We start from the raw sequence: 24,410 nt of genomic DNA, 5'->3' as shown, positions 1-24,410 counted from the left end.
ATATGATTGAGATTGCTATCTGGAGGCTTTTCATTTTCTTTCTGAACTGTGTCTCTTTCCTGTATACTTATTTTATTCTTCCTTTATGGCATTTGAGAGTGGTATTGTTAAAGCTAGCAAAAAACAACTAAAAAGAGTAAAAACAAAAATACAATTAAAAATAGAAATATTTTTAAAATAATGAAAAGTAAAAAATAAAAACCACAGGAAAACAAAGATCCAAAACTGAAAAATGAAAACTTAAAAGCAAACAAACCACCCACAAAAGAATAAGAATAAAAATTATAAAAGTTAAAGCATAAAATTCAAAAGAAAAAAGATTTCAGTTTTGAGAGGTTTTCTGTTTTCTTCCAGCAGGTGGTGCTGTATTACAAGCTTGATCTGTGTGAAATTCCTGGGCTGACCTCTGCTGAGATGTTGCTGTCGCAATGATGTAGGTGGAACTGCCGTCACGATGATGGGCATGGTGTGTTGTGAGAGCATACGGCCTTATAGCTTTAGCAATGGCAATCTCAGGCCTCCAGGCCCTCCTCCCACATCCTATCAGACCAAGGAACCAGACATGGAACACCTGTGTTCTTCAGGGGAGAGAGTGGCTCTGGAGAACTAGCTTTTAAGTAAGTCTCTCTAGCTCTCCATACCCGTGAGGGGAGGGAGATGGGATCTGGGAAGCTGGGTGGCTGCACTTTGGTTTTCTCTGTCTCTGTGCCAAGTGCAGGCTTCCAGAAAACCACAGGAATGCTGGCTGTGACCCCTCCTTCTGCTTCAGTTTTGATTTATTATCTCTCTGGAAGATGACCCAGTCACTCCGGGTTTCTCTCCTTTCCAGAGCCAACCATGAGTGTGTCTTCTCTTCAGCCACCTTCTCAACCCTTCCCACCTTTAGTGGATTCACCTGGGGATCTTCAGGCAGCCCTGTAAGCCCAGATGGGGTTCTTTCACTCGTGATAGCTATTTAATTTGTTGAAATTTCAACAGGAGAGATCAACGGTCTCTCTCACACCACCATTACCCTGATAGTGGTATTTTAAGAGGTGATTAAGTTCAGTGGAGCCTTTAGGGTTCACCCTAATCCAATCTGACAGGTGTTTTTATGAGAAGAGGAAATTTGTTTTGTGTTATTTTTAATTTATTGTGTTGACATGGTTTCAAGTGTCCCACTCAGTATAACACCTGCTACACACTGCATCAGGTCCCCCCCATGCCAAGTGTCTTTCCACACCCATTTCCCCTCCTTTGTTTCCCCTCCCCCTAAGCCGACCCCCACTTTCCCTCTGGCTATGCTACTCTGTTGTCTGTGTATATGTATTATATATATGGGACTTTAGCTAGTCCCTTCACCTTCTTTGATCCTATCCCCTTGAGAAGAGGAAATCTGGATACACAAAAAGACACCAAGGACATGTGCCTCACGAGGACAAGCCATGTGAGGATACAGAAAGAAGGCGGGTATCTGCAAAGCAAAAAGAGTAACCCTAGGAGACATCAAACCTACTGACACCTTGACCTTGGGCTGGCAGCTTCCAAACAGTGAGAACATAAATCTCCATCATCGAAGCCACCCAGTCCATGGCATTTTGTTACAGCAACCCCAGCAAAACAACACAGATTATTTGCATTACTTTTTGCTAACATGCTCATCGCCTTTGTTGCACACTAGACTAGAGTCTCCATTCGGGCAAGCCCTTGTGCATCGTGGTCACCATTGTATCTCTAGCACCTAGACCTGAGCCTGGAAACCCGCAGGTGCTGAGTGAGTGGATCAAACAAAGTCCTATATCTTTAAGTAAAGACAATGAGGCCAAGATAGTCTCAGCCAGCAAAACAGGGCTTTCTGGAATTTGAACTGTAACCACTATTTCAGAATGGCTTTTCCTCTGATTCCCAATAAAACCCTGGAAAAACTGAGGTGTTAACAGTCAAAGCACTAAAGCAAACTCTTGGGGCCTTCCACCAGGTGCTGATGCCAAAGTCTACATTTCAGGACAAATCCCTTCCTGTGAGTGAAGACACATGGGGTGGAGGAGAATCCTTCTTTCCCTTGACAGGATAATTATATCCTCACAGTAAGAGCAAAACACATTTCCAAGCTCCATAAAAAGCATAGATAGGTCCCTGGCTGGTTTGCTCAGTGGTAGAGCATCAACCCAGCATGTGGAAGTCCCAGGTTCAATTCTTGGTCAGGGCACACAGGAGAAGTGCCCATCTGCTTCTCCACTCTTCCCTCTCTCCTTCCTCTCTATCTCTCTCTTCCCCTCCCGCAGCCAGGGCTCCACTGGAGCAAAGTTGGCCCGGGAGCTGAGGACGGCTCCATGGCCTCTGCCTCAGGCACTAGAATGGCTATGGCCACAATGAAGCAATGCGCAGATGGGCAGAGCATCGCCCCCTGGTGGGCATGCCAGGTGGATCCCGGTTGGGTGCATGCAGGAGTCTGTCTGACTGCCTCCCCCCTGCTTCTCACTTTGGAAAAATACAAACAAACAAACAAACCTAGATACATGTTGATCACTAACTGTTTCTCACACATTAGTCTTATTTTTAAATTATCGATAAATGTAATATTTTTTCTGGAGCACAGTAACCAAATTTATTCGTTCTTTTAAAAAAAATAAATCTGCTTTTTATCCTATGTTGCAAACGGTTTCAATTAGCAATTTCTCCCAATATTTTTTTTTATCATAATACATGACAAGTGCAGTGTCCTGTACTACAGCAGAGGGCCTGCAGAGGCTGCTGCAGAGAGAGGAGAAGTACTTTCACAGCCTGCAAAACCAACCCAGAGTGGGACATCACTGTCTCTGATGCCCCATTTCCAGGCTTCCTGTCACTCCTGCTCACTCAGGAAGGTCACACACACACACACACACACACACACACCTTTCTATTAAAGAAGGCATACAAAATCAATTAAGGAAAAGCAAGAAAATTGCTTGTTCTAAAATGACAGTCATTAAAAAAAAACATCAGGAAGATGATAAAGATGAAATGGTCACTTAAAATACAAAACGTAAAGTTCAGACGCCAGGCACAGTACGTATATCAGCAAGAGATTTCTGTGTCTTTGTGAATGTTCACATGTGTGTCTTCAAGGGTAGACAGCCTCTGAAATAAACTTCGTGTCCTGTTTTGCTCCCTGGCTGGTGTACTGCCTTCTTGACTCTGTTCCTGTTGGTGCCTTCCAAGGTTTGCTCCCAGCCCTCTACTGCGCTCTCCCGATCCCCACCCTCTCCTGGACTCTCTCTACCTCAACTCTCTTCAGCTCTCACCCCACAGCATGACTCCTAGCCCCATGTTTACCTCTGGCCTTGCTCAGCTTGCACCCTCATCCCCATTTGCCTACAGACGTCTCCATCACAACACCCCAGGGCTACCTGAAGTCCACCATTTTTGAATAAGAACATATCTTTTCTCCAAAGCCAGTTTCCTTTCCTGCTTGTCTTGTTCTTCCCTCCCTCTTCACATGAAAGGACTTTGACCACTGCCTATACACAACAAATCTGATCTGAGAAGTAGATTAGATTCATCAGTGTCAACATACTCACCTTCCTTTCAACAAGAATGCAAGATTGATGAATTTAAAAATATGGCTCGTGAAAATAAAACCCAGCTCCTCTCCCTATTATTGCCTTGGGAGAGTAGCCAACGCACCCTAAAATAAGTGCATTCATTTTGCATTTTTTACCATTAGTTAAAGATATTCCAGGAACACACAGAAATGTCAGCACTTCTCTCAACAAGTAAAACAATACACTGGACAACATCAACAGCCAAATGGTAACACACACACACACACACACATATACAAATATGGAGCAGAGATGGAAGGCAGGTAATCTCGTATATCCCCAAATATCCATGGTTTTAAGAAAGGAAGACATGGTGCAGCGGCTTAGCCAATAAAAGCCACCGTTGGGTGGGTCCCCGTCGGTTACGCCAGCCACAGGTGAATGAGCTGCAGACATCCTCATTAGGCTAACACTGCCATCCCAGCCGCCATATTTGCCTGTGAAACAGCCCAGCAGAGCCCCCAGGTGCAGACACAGACACGTCCCCACACCAGACCGTGAAAGAACAGTGAGAAATGAGCAACACCAGCTGCAGTCGGGTCCACCAGGTGCCCAGCAGATCGATCAACACTGAGCGGCATGTGTGTTAGTGTAGCGATGGGGACTGGATGGAGGTTTGTGAGCACATGGGTGTGACAGAAGCACAACCCTCTTGCGAGACGGTGCTTCAGTGAAGACATGAACCGAAGGAGCAGAATACTACCTGTGACGGTTTCATTAAATGGTCCTGGACCCTTAATGGGAAAACCATCAATCTTGATCCATTCACCTCCTAAATTAGGAAAATGCAACCTGATAGTTAGAAACGAGGACTAGAGGATTCCCCACATTCCAGAGCATCCCTAACAAATCTTTAAGTGGCCTTTTCGACAAGCTTCACAGGGATCGGCTCGGGCCATGTTAGTGACTCAGCTCCTAAGCTGTATGGACAACTCATCCCTTCAGTCTTTTGCACGTGGCTTACTCTAGTGAGTACTCAGACAGTTAAAACAAAACGCTAACGACCTACATTAAACAACTTTAAAAGAAGGGGCAAACCTTTCCTGGCCTTCAGTTGTCTAGCTTGCTCTGCAAGTGTAACAAAACTTTTTGTTCAGGAACTCTTTAATGATTCTAGACTTGTCCTGGCCTAGAGAAGCAAGGAGAGATGTTTCTCCCAATCCGAGTAACAGAAGGACAGCCTCCGATTCTGGGTCAGACTTACCGGGCAGGCTCTCAGCTCTGTAAACAGGACGGCTCACTCCACTGTAGTTCTCTGCAGTAACCAGCACAAAGTACACTACCCCCGGCTCTGAAACACACGGTTCACGTCAAGCCACCGCTTCAAATCGCCAAGAGTGACAGTTTGATTCGCTAACGTCTTCCTTCTTACCAGTTACAACCAAATATAAAAATTTAAATTCAGTGACAAGTCTCACTATTGCTTTCTCTCTTTTTCTTTTCATTAGAATGCTAACATTCCTCCCCTGCCACTGAAATGCACCTGAGCAAAGAACACAAAAATGAATATTTAATAGAAAGGACATGGCATGTGAAATACACCTGCTTTCGTGAGTGGTCAACAAAAAAGCTTCTAAGCTTTTTAATGTGAAATCATTGTAAGAAATAGGAACACAGTGTCCACTAAATAGATGCTTTAACCTACAGTGTCCATAACTACAAATAACAGCTCCAAATGGAAATCTTCAAAAAATAATTAGAAGATGTCAATGTAACACAAAATTTAGCATGTGGGAAATCCTCACTGCAATGACTAATCCTTCAAGAATTTTCTCCTTTCCACAGCAAAATGTTCCCCTAAGTCTGCGTGTTGGACTCTTCCAACAAATATCTAGAAAAAAATACTTCCTGGAATCTACAAAATATTAATCATCTGGAAATAACTGGGCTTCATTTTCTGGCTTGAATTTAGGGGTCCAGGTCAAATAGCGATGAGGTCTCTTTGGCTGAGCTCCTGACATTGTTGGGGTGCGAGAGGAAACCAAGACCCCAGGTTACAAGGTGAGTACACCCCGAAACTTGCCACTTTAAAAAGCAAAACTCCACTGGTGCTGGTTTTCCTCCAAAGGAATGATCACCTTAGGAAAGGTGAGTGGAGGTGCGGGCCCCTTGAGGAGATGAGGGTTGGCAGGCGTTTGAGGGGCAGGCGTTTGAGGGGAGCGTGAGTTCTGTGCAAGGCAGTGCTGGCGAGTCCGCTCCGAGCGAGGAGCGCTCCTCAAGTGGACTTCAGTTCCCGAGCCGGAGGCCCGCGACCCGGCGGCAGTGCCGATACCATCTGGGACAGCTGCGGTGCTCAAGACTGTTAGGACTTCTGTCTGACTATGGCAGGGCCTGGTGGCACTGAGGAGTTGGCACGGCCTGCCGGCCTGACTGGGAAAGGCTTCGGTTTCAGACGGAACGTCAAACTAGACTTTGCCAGGCCATTCCTCTCTCCGCTAGGAGCTTATTTGTCTTCCGGAGAGATCTAACCCACATGTCTCCGATTCCCGGTGAGTTAACTCAACAGAGCTGTTGGGAGACACTACCTTTCAGGGAGTTCTCAGGCTCTCTCCTGCATGCGTGTCTCCTCTGCAGCAGTCACAACAACCCCAGCTCTGGACAAGTGAACGTAGCCCTGGCTCATGCCTTTGGCCCAATAGAACCTCCAGTTCACCCCACAGTCGGACCCTGTGGGCCCATCGGGATGGGGAAGAGACTCAGAGAAAGGAGTGTTTGGCTGGAGCCAGGAGGCGGGGAACCGGGTCCCCGTGACCCTCCTTCTGTGCACTTCCTGCCCTGCTACTCGGAAAGCCTAACACTCTAACTCGGAGATGGAGAAGGAGCTGCAGCCGCCTTGGTTCTGACCCACTGGAGGCAGGCAGCAAACGCTAGCATGGCGTGAGGAGACCGGGGTGTCGCACGGGACGACCACTGTCGCTTCCTCGTGAGTCAGCTTGAGGCTGGACCATGAGGTGATTGTTGAGGAAACGGGGTTTCAGCCTCCTGGGCTCAAACAAGCAGGAGACAGGGGACCCCCAGGAGGCCACCCAAAGCCTAGGCCCCAAGCCCTCTCCACCTGCACGTATGAAACAGTATGTGTAGGCAAAAGTTAAAATACTCCAAACTTCCAGAACGAAAGTGCTTGGGGGGGAATGTTCCATCTTTGAACCACATGTAGCTAAGCATACATGCCACGTATACCTTGACAAGGACGTGATATTTGAGTAATCCCTAATTATAAGATGGGTTCATAAATGAGAAATCTCAGGGTTAGACTACAAAGTGGCCCAGTAGTCAAGGGTCTATGAGACAAACCAACACATTCGGAAACTAAAGAATTGTTTCCGACGTCAATCTGGAGAGAGATCCAGGAACGGGAGTTCTAAGGCAGGCGGGAAAGCCCGTTGGCAGGACGAAGGCTGTTAAGCAACAGACTCATGACCTTGGCTCCCCGTTCCCCGGGAGCCACATGGGCCCGGCCACCCTTTGTCTCGCAAACAGTCATCTCACGACTGAAACTGGGAACACAGGGAACAAGACCAGGGTGTCACTTACCCACGTCCTCAATAAGGAAAGATTGTGTCTCCGCATTCACCTTGATGTATTTAAGACTTTTCAGTGACTTCCCATAGGCAATGTTGTAATGCTCCACGGGCCTACTGGTAGCATCTTTGGGTGGGTCCCACGTGACCTTCAGGCCCGTTTTAGTGGACAGCAGTTTCACATGCCTTGGCTTCAGTGGGTGGTCAGCTATGCAAACAGCGCAACTATCAACTTAGGGGAATGGCAGGTTGGGAAAATGATTTTTTTTTTTATCCAATGTTCTCTGATATTGTTAGCAAAAGAGCAGATGGCTTTTAATCTGTCTGATCCCGAGGACTGTAAGCACAGTCGTGGTTGGACATCGTTACAGTATGACAGCAAAACAAACACACCAAACCCACAGGCTTTCATGTGTTTTGGATAACTGTGGGTGGTAAATTTAAATGCAAAGTGAAACAAATCAAAATAAACTCTGGGCATCCTCTCTGGTTTGATCAGGCTGCCTTGCCAGTGCAAGAATGACAAATTAGTAGTTTGATATGTTCTCCAGAGGCATTCATGCATTAAATAAGTTCTTAGTATTCTGCATGGCACAGGGGGACCATCTAGAAATCACCTCTGAGGAGAATAACATGAAACGCTCATAAGCAGGCAGAGCGTCCGTCGTGTCCCCCATGACGTAGCATAAGCGTTCATTTCCACGACAACGGGCCAGACACCCATCGGTACCTTAAAGGGCAGGTGAACCTGTGGTTTGACCCGCAGGTAGCTAATTTAAATGTTCCCTTGTTTTGTCCCAGAAGAAGAAAAACAAAGTTATTAAGAAGCACAGTTAAACTTTTATCTTCAGCTCTGAGGTTCTATAAAAGCATTCTTGGTTTTCAAAAATAATCAAAGTGGAACATATCACAGAACCGAAGTTGCAGGGGAACATGATATACGTGTATGCCAAAGAGTCATACAACAGTCACATTTGGGACACACTGGGATCTGGAACTGATTATTTAGTGGTGCAAGGCTTTCTTGGGGGTGGGGTGGGAGTGAAAAACACCCAGAACCCTTTAAACTTAGTAACAGCAAGGAAAATGAACACGGACACTCACAGGAGAAGAAAGGGAAAGGGAGAGTGTTTCGTGATGACACATAGATTGGTTAGTATGTGATTTTCATACTGAATAAAAACTCTGCCCAGAATTAAGTACGGCTGATTCTAACATCCACCACTTATCCTTCCCCAAACTGCCCGACCGCCTCGAGGGAAAAACAGTTAGAAAAGGGGAGAACGCTTACGACCCTGCTAGAGAAACTCAAGGAATTATTTTTTTAAGTATGAAAATGTTTGTTTCAAAGCGTTTGGGAAAGAAAGCCCACTTTGGAGAGGAAAGCGGGCTATGGGCGTGGATGGAGACCCACACAGCGGTTCAGGGGTGCGGGTCCAGCGAACCGATCCGTGGTGGGAAAGGTCTCGGACCAGGACACCCGCTGCAAGCTGGGCCGTCTGGTTAAGGGGACCGCGAAGACGGCACCCCGGTGAGTTTCTGGGCACGTCACGTTAGCGGTCCCGGCTGCTCATCGATAGCTCTCGTCACCCTTCCTCGCCTGCGGGAAGCATCAGGATTTCCTTTGCGGGGGACCAGGGTTCCCCTTCCTCAGTTCCCTTTGCGTCTCCTGAGGCTTTCACTACAAAAACCTCTCCTCCTCCTTTGCCAGCTGTCGACTAACTTTTCCTCGATGCAGCCCTATTTCCCGACACAGCAGAAGTCGTTCCAGGAATCCGAGGCCTTACACCCACCCAGACACTGGAGACAGGGCAGTCTCAGACGCCACACAGGGAAACCCACGGGTGGGCAACTCTCCCGAGGGAGGACACGGGGACTGTGGGAGTCATGCTTTCCTCTCCGGTTCGCGTCCGAGTCTCCCTAGGAAAAGTCTGATCCTGGATGCACCATCTGCAGGGCGAGCCCCGTGAAACCCCAACACCCTCACGCCTTCTACCAGGCACTTGTGACTCAGTCAGTACCAGCTACTCTCATTACCGACATCTGGAAAGAAGAACCTCTTATAAACACACTCAGCGTTCTTCCTTGCAATGCTTTGCATCTGTCCTTGGACACGACGTAGAACATTTCTAACTCACACGAGAATCTACACTCAGATGGCGGCATCGGCCACAGTAAGGAGAGACAGCCCTTCACGGGGCTGCCGTGAGACAAACAAAGAAAAGAGGGCAAGGAGCAAGTACTGTGGGGCTGCTAAGCCCTAATGGCTGTCCACTTAGCCATCAGACCCCATGTGTGTCCACGCACGCGTCTGTTTGTTCTCCCCTTGCCAGTGACCAAGCACCATCAGGCAATGTCTCAACCTGACAGGTGCCTGCGAGCCAGATGGTGAAAACGACTCTCAGCACATGGAAACGGGCGGGCAAGTGAAATGGATAAGAAAAGAGGTTGCATTGCGTGTCCACCACCTGCCACCCAGGTCCGGGCACACACGGCAGGAGGTGCTCGCAGCACACACACGCGGACACTGCAGGCGGGGAAGGCAGGGCCGGCAAGCCCGGTGAGGACTGCCCAGACCCTTGCGCTGCACCGGACTGCAGCCAGAGGCCAAGGCTGCTCCGTCCAGCTCTGCCCAGACCCTCACCGCCGCACCGGACTGCAGCCAGAGGCCAAGGCTGCTCTGTCCAGCTCTGCCCAGACCCTCACCGCTGCACCGGACTGCAGCCAGAGGCCAAGGCTGCTCCGTCCAGCTCTGCCCAGACCCTCACTGCTGCACCGGACTGCAGCCAGAGGCCAAGGCTGCTCCGTCCAGCTCTACGCCGGTCTTTCCACAACTCCCAGCCCTTCCGTCTCTGTCCTTGCTCAGGAAGGACCGATGACCACATTCACAGAAAATCAATTAATCTAGGAAGCCACTGCTATCCTAAACCAAACTGTGAAGCCTCCGTGGTTGTGTTAACCATTTCCTCTACGGTCCGCCCTGCCTTCCCACGCCATGTTCCTGTCTAGGGGACACTCCTCTCCCCACGCAGGGTCCTCACCCCCCCCGGGGGGGGGGGAATTGGAGTAAGTGACTGACATGCTTTCTCAAGGATACCAGCATTCTTACGACAAAACCTTAGAGGACTGACTTCCCAACAGTGACGTTTTAGGCCTTACAGAGCTAACCAAATGAAGGTCAATTTTGAACACAAAGGCCTTTCGGGAGCCTTGAAATCATACGTTCACGGCCATCTTAGGGTCAGTCTCCTTGCATGGTCTGTTCTGAATTGAAGGTGCTCTAGAGGCCTTGAGCCAGTATACCCCTGCCTCCCCCTCCTACCCGACCCCCAGCTCACTCCAGCTGGACCAGTTAAGAAGACACGACCGTGACATGCAGGAGATTGTTTCTTCCCCTGGATTCCCACTGGCTCTGATATTTAAGAACGATGTCATGACAGATGCTTCCTACTGAATGTCGTCCATGCCTTGCTCAGAGCAGAATGGCCAAGACAAGAAGAGGAAGGCCAGATAGGAGGCACTCTTGTCCGCGGTCCGGCCTCAGCCAGATGTCCCCCACTCATACCCCCTATTCCTGAGGTGTAAGTGAATTCGTCACACGAGCATCCACCTGGGAACGACTGATCCAGGCAGGCACAGGTCGAGCTGCGGGAAGCTGGATTACAAAAGCTTATTCTTGGGGCTGTAAACAGGACAGCGTGTTCTATTCTTGGTCATACTGCGCAGGTCTCATGACTTCACCCCTTCCGTGTGAAGTAAAGGCATCAGGAGTCTGAAGTGGGTCTCGGGGTCTGCGGGCTGCACTCCGGGCTCTGTGTGGCAGGGTCCACATTCTGGTCACGACAGAGTGGCTCCTCATTTATGCCTACGTGTGCTGGGACACTGGCCACAGCCTGCCTCACTGCTAGATAAACGAAGGCTATGGCTCTGCAGTAGCGCTCGGCATTCTCCTCTGAGGACGACACCAGTGTATCCCCCAGCGCTCTCTGGCCCTTGAACTGCCTCTCTGAAGAGGAAAAGGACAAGCCCAGAGTCAATGCCACAGGAGGTAAATGGCCCGACAGAGGGAATGCTGGGAGGTTGGTCACAGAGCGTGTCTGGCAGGGCAGGGCCATGACAAGCTGTGATTTCACCTCCACAGGACGCAAAGTAAGCAAATGAGCTTCAGCTGCAGCCGAAGGGAGTTTAGGTGAAGTGACAAGAATTTCCTGTCTGTGTCCTCCCCCATCTCTCCACATTCAAGGCTGTCTCTGAACGCAGACAGATGCCAAGGTGCCCCGGACAGAAGGAAACCAGTGAGGCTACCATTGCATACTGTGACAAAGTCCCTCTATGCTTCATACCAGTGACCTCTATTCAGATTCAGGAATATTGTGCCAGGTACCGAGTAACAAAATGATGTTCTGGTGACCCTTCAGATACCTGGCAATGGCCAGGCTAGGCAGCGCCATGCCACGGCTCCCATGAGACCTCTACTGATCTGCTTGGGAATGGGACATTAGGGCACAGTGTGCATCAAGAGTGTTCGCTGGACCAAGCTCCAAACTCCAGGTTTGATCCAAGCAGGACATTTAGGTCCAAGGGTCAACTCAGGGTCCGTGTCTACTCAGGGCTCCAATGGCTCTGCAGTGTCTGTCCTCAGAGGACCTGCAGCTTCTACAGAGTGGCCTCCGGCGAGTCACCAGGGCTGACAGTTGTCCCCAGAAGCCCGAGTCCAAAGCTAGGTCCCCAAGGCCAGCCTGGCCTGACCAAGCTTTTCAAAGCCATTCCTCATGGTAGATGGGGGCACAGTCCCTCACCTGCCCCTCCCTCATCTTCCCAATCGGGCATCTCTCTTGGCACCCAGTGTAACCACATACCTGGCACTCATTTAAAATGCTGATGGATTCAAGAAAAAGAATGTTAGGACGATTTAGACAAAGGAGGTCAACCCAGGACCTCCAAACCAAGCACTAAGGACCAGAAAGACCAAGACACCACACTCAGAAATTAGAGGATATTTTCAAACTGAATGTGAAGCAATAGAACACCCCCTAATTTTTGTGAGGAGTATATCAAGGAGTGTGCACTCCATCTAAGGTGCAATTTAGTTTGGGGGTATCTGTTGACAGATGAAATTGAGGAGTCATATTGTCCAATATTCTGGGGGTGGAGGGTGGTTCTAAGAAGCTAGAAATCCTGATTTTTTTTTTTTGTATGGAATCTCCCAATTTTATACTAGTTGGTGATTATTTCAACTTTTTAAAAAGACTGTGTGAGGAAACACACATGCCCACTGGCCAGGACCCCTGCAGCTGCTGATCTGAACAGCTTCCCCGTGTCCTATTTCAGTCCCGAGGACCCTCTGGGAGTCGGGTCCAGGAGGAGTTGTCTACAGGTCAAGATGAATGTCAGATTCTGAAAAGCTGAAACGAAAGCTCTCCCTGCTCCTGAAGGCTTTAGCTACAGATCTGCTCAGAGACTCATGCCCTACCCCTCGTCTCTACGAGCCCCCGAGAGGCCCAAAGGTTGAAAAACCTGGTTTGATTCCCAAGGCAATAGGAAGACCCAACCTAGGATGGCTTTGGGTTGGGAAGTATAAGATGCTACATACAAGCTTCAACTACCAGCAAAGCCAACAGCCTTCTACATGTCTAGCTCAGGTCTGACCGCTCCGGACCGACAGACCCTACTGCCTCGTCAGTCTCAGCCATGTGAGTTCCAAACTGAATATGTGCAAAATGAAACATGGCATTTTACGACCTGCTACCTCACTTCAGACACCACCACTCAGCCTTAGGTGTGTGGGCATATCCACAATGGAAGAGAAAAAAATATGTTCCTAGAAAGGCAACTCTGACAAGGGCTATTTCTCAGAATATAGAGAACAAAAAATTCAGAATCAGTTAATAGAATGAGTCAGCGGTAAACCTTAATTCCCAAATCAGACCATTCATGGAGAAATCATGGAGAGAAAACTGGATTCAAAATAGCAACTGAATCTTTCTGGATCCAAATTGTTATTTTTGCTTGTTGATGTCTTTGTTTCGTTTCTCTTTTTAAAAGTGGCGTATAGTTACTTCATTACAGTCCCCCGATTTGCAGCAAGAGGAAGAACGATGGACAATAGACGAGTGGTAGGTGGGAGAGAGAAGTTACGAGAGCACCCTGACCCACCCAGGGAGACGGGGGGGGGGGCGCCTTGCTTAGCAGGCTCCTGCTGTATCTTCTCCATCACAGCTTTTGACATCTGACTGATTTTATTTTATTTTATTCTTTTTAAATAAATTTTTATTAATGGTAATGGGATGACATTAATAAATCAGGGTACATATATTCAAAGAAAACATGTCTAGGTTATTTTGTCATTAAATTATGTTGCATACCCCTCGCCCAAAGTCAGATTGTCCTCCGCCACCCTCTATCTAGTTCTCTGTGCCTCTCCCCCTCCCCCTAACTCTCTCCCTCCTTCCCTCCATGTCCTCCCTCCCCCCACCCCTGGTAACCACCACACTCTTGTCCATGTCTCTTAGTCTCGTTTTTATGTTCCACCAATGTATGGAATCATGTAGTTCTTGTTTTTTTCTGATTTACTTATTTCACTCCGTATAATGTTATCAAGATCCCACCATTTTGCTGTAAATGATCTGATGTCATCATTTCTTATGGCTGAGTAGTATTCCATAGTGTATATGTGCCACATCTTCTTTATCCAGTCTTCTATTGAAGGGCTTTTTGGTTGTTTCCATGTCTTGGCCACTGTGAACAGTGCTGCAATGAACATGGGGCTACATGTGTCTTTACGTATCAATGTTTCTGAGTTTTGGGGTATATACCCAGTAGAGGGATTGCTGGGTCATAAGGTAGTTCTATTTGCAGTTTTTTGAGGAACCACCATACTTTCCTCCATAATGGTTGTACTACTTTACAGTCCCACCAACAGTGAATGAGGGTTCCTTTTTCTCCACAGCCTCTCCAACATTTGCTATTACCCGTCTTGTTGATAATAGCTAATCTAACAGGGGTGAGGTGGTATCTCATTGTAGTTTTGATTTGCATTTCTCTAATAACTAATGAAGCTGAGCATCTTTTCATATATGTTGGCCATTTGTATTTCTTCCTGGGAGAAGTGTCTGTTCATGTCTTCTTCCCATTTTTTTATTGGATTGTTTGTTTGTTGTTGAGTTTTATGAGTTCTTTGTAAATTTTGGATATTAGGCCCTTATCTGAGCTGTTGTTTGAAAATATCATTTCCCATTTAGTTGGCTGTCTGTTTATTTTGATATCAGTTTCTCTTGCTGAGCAAAAACTTTTTATTCTGATGTAGTCCCATTCATTTATCTTTGCCTTCACTTCTCTTGCCATTGGAGTCAAGTTCATAAAATGTTCTTTAAAACCCAGGTCCAGCCCTGGCCGGTTGGCTCAGCGGTAGAGCGTCGGCCTAGTGTGCGGAGGACCCGGGTTCGATTCCCGGCCAGGGCACATAGGAGAAGCGCCCATTTGCTTCTCCACCCCTCCGCCGCGCCTTCCTCTCTGTCTCTCTCTTCCCCTCCCGCAGCCGAGGCTCCATTGGAGCAAAGATGGCCCGGGCGCTGGGGATGGCTCTGTGGCCTCTGCCCCAGGCGCTAGAGTGGCTCTGGTCGCAACATGGCGACACCCAGGAGGGTCGCAACATGGCGACGCCCAGGATGGGCAGAGCATCGCCCCCTGGTGGGCAGAGCGTCGCCCCCTGGTGGGCGTGCCGGGTGGATCCCGGTCGGGCGCATGCGGGAGTCTGTCTGACTGTCTCTCCCTGTTTCCAGCTTCAGAAAAATGCAAAAAAAAAAAAAAAAAAAAAACCCAGGTCCATGATTTTAGTACCTATGTCTTCTTCTATGTACTTTATTGTTTCAGGTCTTATATTTAGGTCTTTGATCCATTTTGAATTAATTTTAGTACACGGGGACAGGCTGTAGTCGAGTTTCATTCTTTTGCATGTGGCTTTCCAGTTTTCCCAACACCATTTGTTGAAAAGGCTTTCTTTTCTCCATTGTGTGTTGTTGGCCCCTTTATCAAAGATTATTTGACCATATATATGTGGTTTTATTTCTGGGCTTTCTATTCTGTTCCATTGGTCTGAGTGTCTATTTTTCTGCCAATACCATGCTGTTTTGATTATCGTGGCCCTATAATATAGTTTAAAGTCAGGTATTGTAATGCGCCCAGCTTCATTCTTTTTCCTTAGGATTGTTTTGGCTATTTGGGGTTTTTTATAGTTCCATATAAATCTGATGATTTTTTGTTCCATTTCTTTAAAAAATCTCATAGGAATTTTGGACATCTGACTGATTTTAGACAAATATGCTACACCACTGAATCATAAGGCCACAATTGATGTAACAGTTGTAATAAAAGAAACATAAATGTTATTTCTCCTTCTGCTTTTCTCCTGCATGACTTACTGAAGAAAATTATTTCAGTCATTAAATATCAGTTTGATTGGACTTGAAAATCAAATCTGAAAACCAGATTTGGATCTAAAAACTCCTGGTCACACTATACTTGTACTACACAATTTAGAGATCCTTAACACCCTTGTGTTTTATGTTGAATAGCAAAGGGGATCTAGTTAAACTATTCAAAAAAGAGCCTCGGCCCTGACCAGCTAGCTCAGTGGTAGAGCATGGACCCAGCATGTAGAAGTCCTGGGTTTGATACCCAGCCAGGGCACACAGGAGAAGCGCACATCTGCTTCTCCACCCTTCCCTTTCTCCTTTCTCTCTCTCTCTTCCCCTCCCACAGCCAAGGCTCCATTGGAGCAAAGTTGGCTCAGGCGCTGAGGATGGCTTCATGGCCTCTGCCTCAGGTGCTAAAATGGCTCCAGCCACAAGGGAGCAACATCCCAGATGGGCTGAGCATCGCCCCCTGGTGGGCATGCTGGGTGGATCCCCTTCGGGCGCATGCAGGAGTCCTGTCTCTCTGCCTCCCCGCTTCTCTCTTCAGAAAAATAAAAATAAATTTTAAAAAATTATTTAAAAAGAGCCTCGTTTTTCCTTAGCTGATAAATACCCAGTCTCGTGTGGATCCTACCTCACCTGCGACAGGCATGAAGTAGCCTTTCTTGAGTGTGAAGCATGGAGCACAGAGGTGCTCGTTATGAACCCATGAGCTCAAACCCAATTTGAGAGACTATATAGAGGAGTCTGAAAACAAACTCCCAGGTTTGTTACTGACGGGGCTGACTGGGAGAACAGATCTAACGTGTGCCCTCCATCACGCTCCCTGCCTCCCCCCCCAGTCCGGACCGTCTGGTGTGTGCACAGAAGGGGGAGCTCAGCCTGCAGGGAGGACCGCTGTCTCGCAGGTGGGCAGGAGCGACAGCGTCCAGCCCTGTGGGCAGCAGTGGGGCCAGCGCAGCCTCCCTGCAGGAAGACAGACCTGGAGGAGAGGAGACTCAGTCCTGCGTCTCCTCATCCCTCATGCCACCCGGGAGAGAAAGTGGACCCAGGGGACACTGGACTCTGAGCACTCACCCTCGTGCCTCATGGAGGGCAGGAACTATGGGACGGGGTCAGAGGCTGGAAGTGAAACACGAGGAGAAGAAAATGGAAGTTTCCTGACATCCCCTGCAGTCTGACACCACCGGGTGTGAGCATCGCCCGAGGCCACGCTGCGGCCACCCTTCAGAGCGAGGGTCGGGACTACCTGCTCGGTGTGCCAGAGCCTCCCCAGGACTGAGCACTGACCGACCACAGGTCCTCCTGGGGTTACAGGTGGGGACTTCCTGCCCCTGGTTTCCAAAAGGCTCTGGAAAGAGGAAGACTTGTTCTTCAGCCAACTCCAAAGTCAAGCGGACCTCTAAGCTGAAAATCCACTCCTGGCCCGCCCTAGTCCAATCTCACGTTTCACTCAGTGCCTGCCATCCAGAACAGCCCCCCAGGCTTCAGCAGTGAGATGAACGACAGCACAGAGGTGTCCTGATGACGCAATGCGAGCTGCATAAAAATATCCTGATCTCAGCATATGGCCCTCCGTTATAAAATTCCCAGGGAAAATTTAAAGTCCAAGAGTGAAGTCTTCTTGGGATTATGGCTTAATTTTAACCTAGAGAGATTGAAGTCCACATTTCTTTGCTTTAAAACTGATTCTATTTCTCCTCAGCCAAGTGGGACCACTGACCTGCCCAGACGGGGCCAGGGTCCCCTCAGCAGGCTTGTCTCTGCCCCCCGTCACTGGCACTGGGGCCAGGGTCCCCTCAGCAGGCGCGTCTCCGCCCCCTGTCACTGGCACTGGGGCCAGGGTCCCCTCAGCAGGCGCGTCTCCGCCCCCCGTCACTGGCACTGGGGCCAGGGTCCCCTCAGCAGGCACATCTCTGCCCCCCGTCACTGGCACTGGGGCCAGGGTCCCCTCAGCAGGCACGTCTCCGCCCCCCGTCACTGGCACTGGGGCCAGGGTCCCCTCAGCAGGCGCATCTCTGCCCCCCGTCACTGGCACTGGGGCCAGGGTCCCCTCAGCAGGCGCGTCTCTGCCCCCCGTCACTGGCATTGGGACCAGGGTCCCCTCAGCAGGCGTGTCTCTGCCCCCCGTCACTGGCACTGGGGCCAGGGTCCCCTCAGCAGGCGTGTCTCTGCCCCCCGTCACTGGCATTGGGACCAGGGTCCCCTCAGCAGGCGCGTCTCTGCCCCCCGTCACTGGCATTGGGACCAGGGTCCCCTCAGCAGGCACGTCTCTGCCCCCTGTCACTGGCATTGGGGCCAGGGTCCCCTCAGCAGGCGTGTCTCTGCCCCCTGTCACTGGCATGGGGGCCAGGGTCCCTCAGCAGGCGCCGTCTCTGCCCCCTGTCACTGGCACTGGGGCCAGGGTCCCCTCAGCAGGCGCCATCTCTGCCCCCTGTCACTGGCATTGGGGCCAGGGTCCCCTCAGCAGGCACGTCTCTGCCCCCTGTCACTGGCATTGGGGCCAGGGTCCCCTCAGTAGGTGCCATCTCTGCCCCCTGTCACTGGCATTGGGGCCAGGGTCCCCTCAGCAGGCGTGTCTCTGCCCCCTGTCACTGGCACTGGGTTAGAGTCTTCTGGATCCCTGAACTAAAATAGCTGACTCCAAAGTCTCCCACTTGCCTAAATTCTTACGGCCCCGAGACGCTAAGGTCTCTGTGGTGGCAAATCCCACGTGTACTGGGCACAGGACACATGCTGGCTTTGTCTACCTGGCGAAGTCCTGGTTCAAGGTGTCCCCAGGGCCAGCTGTGCCCCTGCCCTTCTCAAGCCGAGGAATTCTGGGGTTTAGATTAGTTCAAGCTGGGCTTTTGCCCCTTGCAGCCAGACCCTGATGGACAAAGAAACTATTAATCAGGATCGTCTATGAAAGTCAAAAATAACTTTTTGAATCAACCCCAGCAGCCAATTCATTTGGTCACAAAGGGCTGCCAGGAGCAGACACACCCAAAGAATGAAGGCCAAGCCCAGCCGGGGTGGCGGCCCTTCCTCACTGAGCGCCCGTGCAGCCCACCCGAGGAGTCAGGCCAAGGAGCAAGAGAGGACAGCCCTGGCCGAGGAGGAAACTCCCACGGGAATGTGAGGGCTTTGGAAATAAGCTAGACCCTGAAAACCCCAAAAATTCAAAAATCATTTCTCAAGTATACCGAGGATGGCTCTTTAATGCAACAAACCCTCATGTTTATGTAAGCTTCTCTGCCTCATCTTTGTTTGAAATTCAAGTTTTACTTTCCACTGGAAACCGCCAAATACTTCCCAGACTCTGAAATGAAGAAAAACACAGACCTCAGCAAAACCATGAGTGTTTGACCAAAAATCCCATCGATAAGCCAGGAGAGGTTAGGATGTACCAAAATTGCAGTGCGGCCTGCAGGGCGCTCGGCCTCCACTGGTTGGAACCAATGTGATATTCCACTTGGAGACGATGATTCCGGGGCAAGGTGGGAGAATCCAGCTATTGTCCATAAGGCACCAGACAGCACAGGCATACTCTAAGATGTCAAAGCGTCCAGATGGTTGGCAACATGTGAGCGAAACACTGAAGTGACAGAGCTTTAAATAATTTTTCAAATGGACGTTGGAATCATATTTGCCAAATAATTATGACTCTTCCCTCAAGAAAGAAAAGAAAAGAGAAACAGAAAGTAAGGAGAGGTTGTTTTGCAAACTTGTGAAATAAAACTGATACTAGTGAACTTTACAGATGGCCCCTTGCCCTTTTCCACTGGGAAGGCTGGGCTGGACAGATACAGTCCGAGTATGAAAATAAGGGCCTGGCTCTTCTTTGACCTTTTCGCAGGATGGATGGGGCTCAGTGAAAGTGCTTTCCACAGTTGGCATAGCTCTCTAAAGATAACAGTATAAAAAAGTCAAACCAAAAGGCAAGTCTTTGGAGTCTTTAAACTTAAAGATACACTCCAGGGTGCTGGAAGAGCTTTGCAAACAACCCGTGACCCCACCACTGGAAGGCCACCCAGCACTGCCCCCCCATCAGAGAGAAACATCAAGGCCCCTGCCTCCGGAGACCAGGGGCAGCCAGGGTTCTCCAGACTTTATCCCTGGTCCACATTCCTCAAAACCCAATCAATTTCCCCCTGTCACTGGCTTCTGTCCCCAGGCCCAAAGTGTCCTGTACTGTTTACCTGCTAAGGCTGTAAGCCAGTACAGCGAGAAGCTAGAAGACTCTGAATGCCCTGGGCTGCCCTCAGCGTTTCCCTAAGGAAAGGGGCACCAGCTGGCCCGCTGGCCGCCATGTGTCCTCCTGCTCACTTCTGCCGTGGCCTCCGCCAAACCTGAGCTCCGTGGTTGTCTCTGACCCCTCAGGCATTTTCCAGCATTTTGATAACAACAAAGCGTCATTTATTCACACAAAAAGGCCAGCTTAGCATGCAGACATGCCAGTGTACTTATAAGGGCACTAGATGGTCACCGAATACAATTGTGAATTACATTTTTGCTCCATCAGCTCAAAAGAGCCAAAATCCTTACGCACCGTTTGTGTGAGTCCATTTCCCGTCTCTCCAGACTGCCAGCACCACCCCACCCTCCCCCGTCTCTGTACAGGCGTTCTCCACCTGGGGGAGCTTCAGGTGGCCGTGCGTCATGTGCGTCATGTGCGTCATGGAAAGAGGCGGTCCTCGCACGCACGCACACACGTGGCTTCCGGAAACTACTCCCCTGGTGCTGCTCAGACGCTGGCCATGCCCAAGGCCACCAGGCACTCCTGCTGACACATGGAAACTTCCCAAGGAAGGAGCCTCGATGTTGCACTTTCTCTCCTTTGTCCCCTTCTCCTCGGTAGTTGGCCCCCAGCCTCCCACCCAAAGCGCCCCCAGCGCAGCTACAATTCTGTGATGCTGGGAAACAAAGGCTGTGTTCCAAATGCTCTCTCCTTACCCAAAGGGTTAAAGGCTCCTCATGGACAAAGTTTGCCTGGAATGTTCTAGGTTCTAGGTGGTTTATGTGTGTTTGGGGAAAGCAGGTGAAGAGAGAAAGACCCAGTATTTGTTAATATCGTTTGCCTCGCCGCATTCCCCTTGGTTACCTTCTGTCCTTCCTTCCCCGACCCCCTCACAGGGGGAAGATCTACAAAGCAGAAGAACACAAAGATGGACAATAAAATAAAGCAGCAAGGAATTCTGTTTCAAAATAACAAGTGGCAAAACTAAAATCGAATTCTCAGGCCCAAAGGATACTCTTAAAATGAATCTGCCTTCTTCCTCAAGATGTTTTCCAAGACAGTGAAAGTTTTTATTAGTCCCATTCAGGTCAAGCTTCCCAACTAATGTGTAACAGTTTAGCAGCTTGGGTTGAGTTCAGACACTGCCATGGTAGACTGTGGCTTGGGGTACCCCAGGGTCATCCCCAGCTTTTTCTTCTTCCCTTGCCTCCTTCTGCATAGCAGCTGGGATGCAAATATTCCTGGCCCTCAGCTGCCCTTGCAGCTAGGGGTGGTCATGTGATCAGTTCTAGCCAGTGACACATATGAGGAAGTTACTGCTACTGCCACTGTCAGAAAAGCATATAAAGGGGTCAGAATCTGCTGTCGTGGGCTTTTGACCTTTTCTTTTTTCTTTCTTTTTTTTTTTTTTCATTTTTCTGAAGCTGGAAACAGGGAGAGACAGTCAGACAGACTCCCGCATGCGCCCGACCGGGATCCACCCGGCACGCCCACCAGGGGCGACGCTCTGCCCACCAGGGGGCGATGCTCTGCCCATCCTGGGCGTCGCCATGTTGCGACCAGAGCCACTCTAGCGCCTGGGGCAGAGGCCACAGAGCCATCCCCAGCGCCCGGGCCATCTTTGCTCCAATGGAGCCTCGGCTGCGGGAGGGGAAGAGAGAGACAGAGAGGAAAGCGCGGCGGAGGGGTGGAGAAGCAAATGGGCGCTTCTCCTGTGTGCCCTGGCCGGGAATCGAACCCGGGTCCTCCGCACGCTAGGCCGATGCTCTACCGCTGAGCCACCGGCCAGGGCGCTTTTGACCTTTTATATCGTCTTCCATTTTCCCTCTCTGGGTGTCAGCAGGATACTTAGAGATGCAGTGGCCGTCTTGGAACATGAAGTAACAAGCCTGAGAGAGACGACCTGGCCTGGGATGGAACAGTGGAAAACTGGAAAGGTCCTGGGGCCCCGAGCCTCTCTGCTCCCGGGAGCATTGGTGAGTGACTGAGCAATTCCCTTGCTTGGGGAGCCACTGTTACTCAGCTGCTATATTCTCAGCATTGCTACCTGGAGTCATCATATCTGGACCCATAAAGCCAAGTCACCTTTTCTCTTAGTTTCTAAATGAGGACTGCTTTGTTTTAACTTTTCTTTCTTTCTGTGTGTTGTTTCTAAGGGACCCACTCTGGGGATTTCATTTTGACAGTGTCACTGCTTTCGTTGTCATTAAGCCATGGACTTGAGTAAGTGCATCTGTCCAAAGAAGTAGCGGCCAGAAATTAGAGTGAATTTCACCAGCAGAGCTGGAAGAATTCGATCATTAGGACTTAAGGTTGTAAAGCTCTTGGCCATTTTATTCAAAAACTACTGTTTCAGAAGAAAAAAAAAAAAAAAGGCTATTTCCCATCGGAGCCATGAACTTCCCAGAATGATTTAGGGAAATAAAATTGGAGAAACTCCGTAGATATATTTATTTAGCCCAACAATAAGAAAACAAGAGGCCCCAAAGAGAAAATGCCTGTGGACGGGAAGGGAACGCAGGACTCATGCCTGCTGTTGACCAGCCCCGGAGACCCTACAAGAAACCAGTACTTTCCAGGTTTTTGTGGGATCTTTTGCACATTCTTTAGATTCAGTTCGCAACTGAGAAATAGTTTCTTAAAGAATTACCATTGTTTGCTGGTCCAGCTTAAACTCAGCCTACTTATAAACTGCCTGACATGCCCGCCAAAAAAAACTCCCTAAAAGTTCATTCCTTTTCCCAAAATGTGAAAGTCATTGTCTAACTATGTTAAACACTTGGGCATTACTGTCGCTAAAATCACCACTCATCTTCCTCAGAAAGCTCCCTGAAAAAATATCCTTAGAAGACAGGCCAAGCAAGTGTTGCGGCGAGGTAGGGATGAAACAGGGTAAATGAACCCGACGGGACCAGAAGCCAGGCCACATGGGCCCAGTGACAACTCAGATTCCTAACAAAAAAATCACTTTTAAAATATTTTTTTAAATTTAAAAATATTTCCGGTAACCACTTAATGGTTATGAATGGACATAGGCAAATAAACTCTGAATGAAAAGGGGAAATGCACAGCACACCTGACGAGCAAAGAGTTGAAATTCTGCAGTCGGGCCACTTGTGACAAAGGAAACCAGAGAGAGAGGAGTGAAGGAGACTGCGCATCTGTTGCGCGCCTACTACACGCCAGCCGTTTCATTGCCTTCTCAAACAGGGTATTTATTAAATACCTGCTATGTGGCAGACTCTGAGCCAAAGCACTGGGGATCCAGAGGTGATTAAAAACGATCAGTGGTGGCTCAGTGGATGGAGCTTAGACCCGGCACACCAGAGGTGGCGGGTTCAACCCCCGGTCGGGGCACATTCAAGAAGCAATCAATCAGTGCACAACTAAATGGCACGACCAAGTGAACAATGAGGTGATGCTTCTCTCTCTCTCTCTCTCTCTCTCTCTCTCTCTTCCCTCCTACTCTCTCTCCCTTCCTCTCTCAAATCAATGGGAAAAATTTTGTTTAAATAGTTCCACATTATCATAACTGTCAGTTGAGTCTCCCACCCTGTGCTGTGGTGCCCTATAAATGGGGAGTCTGAGTCTTAGAGAGCTAAGTGACTTGCCGAGGGCACAGAGCTCGTAACTGACAGTAGTCCAGCCCAGGCCTGTTTGAAATCATAGACTGTGCTCTTTCTATGATACTTTGTTGTCTCTCAGCTGTCCTTTTCACTAAAAGGGGCAAATGTAGGCCTGGAGAGAAATCAGAAGCAAAGGTCTGACACTGGAAGTCAACAGCTGAAGCTGAATCCATTCACAGGGATGCATGAGCTTGCCGCACTGAACCAGCTTGTGTGCGTGTCAAGAAGACTCCATGTTGCCGAATCCTCATCTCTTGGTCCTTGACTTCCTCTACTTCCAACAAGCACTGAGGGCTTCTCCTCCTGGAAGCCTCTCTTCTCCTGCTCCCCTTCTTCCATATCTTGGGTCTCCTTTGGCAGAAATCAAGACATCCGAGTGCTCAGAGCCTAGGCTCGGGTCCCCCCTCTTCTCTGCATGGCTCCCCCTGAGCAAGCACATCTGGGCCTAGGATTGCAGATATCATGCATGTGCTCTGACTCGGGCCCTGGTTCCTCCCTCAGAGCTCCAGTGTGTCCACTGCCTACCCGACGTCTCCAGTGGGACCCGAAGAGCAAAGGTGTCTGAGGCATGACTGGGGAGGAGGCATTTTAAATCTGAAATATGAGGGATCAAGAGGAGACGAGTTGCATCGTGGGAGACCGGCGTAGAGAGCTTTTCAGGAAGCTGTCGAACTAAGTGGAGGCCGAGAAGAACCCATTTTTCTCTGTTGATAATGAGGACAGTGCCCACCACCACTCACAGCCCCTAACCAAAGCAGATATGCCACCGAGGTTTCTCTCTGCAAATATCAAACTTAACCAGGCTCTTCTCTACAGCGGCCCTCAAAGGATTGATGTAAGAATAAAATGTGAAAAAAAAAAATCATAAACCACTCAACAGATGTCAGATGCAGTGGGAGGAAGGAGGGCCACAGGAGAGCAGTGGCACCAGTGAAAACCCAATCCCGAATGACCAGCACGGCGCCCAGGACCTGGGCTCTCGGCCGACCTCCCTCTTCCCACGGCCGGAGCGGGCTCTGGGTCCTCCTTTCCCTCAGTCGTGGGAGATACATTGTAAGTTGGAG

The 24,410-nt window shown here is 49.4% G+C and overlaps 1 protein-coding gene across 2 annotated transcripts in view; it reads right to left on the bottom strand.

The window, feature by feature from the left end:
* Positions 1–24,410, bottom strand: part of FNDC1 (fibronectin type III domain containing 1) — a 96,718-nt gene that overhangs the window by 55,548 nt on the left and 16,760 nt on the right. For both annotated transcript variants that reach the window (XM_066247691.1, XM_066247693.1), the window contains exons 2-4: positions 7,101–7,295; positions 4,771–4,857; positions 4,270–4,338 (exon numbers count right to left, since the gene is read on the bottom strand). In XM_066247691.1, the coding sequence (XP_066103788.1) occupies positions 4,270–4,338; positions 4,771–4,857; positions 7,101–7,295 (351 nt within the window). The remainder of the gene's footprint in view (positions 1–4,269; positions 4,339–4,770; positions 4,858–7,100; positions 7,296–24,410) is intronic.

Source organism: Saccopteryx bilineata, chromosome 12 (assembly GCF_036850765.1).
Source record: "Saccopteryx bilineata isolate mSacBil1 chromosome 12, mSacBil1_pri_phased_curated, whole genome shotgun sequence".
Classification (NCBI taxonomy): domain Eukaryota; kingdom Metazoa; phylum Chordata; class Mammalia; order Chiroptera; family Emballonuridae; genus Saccopteryx; species Saccopteryx bilineata.
Note: the sequence above shows the minus strand (reverse complement) of the source record. Positions and strands in the feature narration are given on the sequence as shown.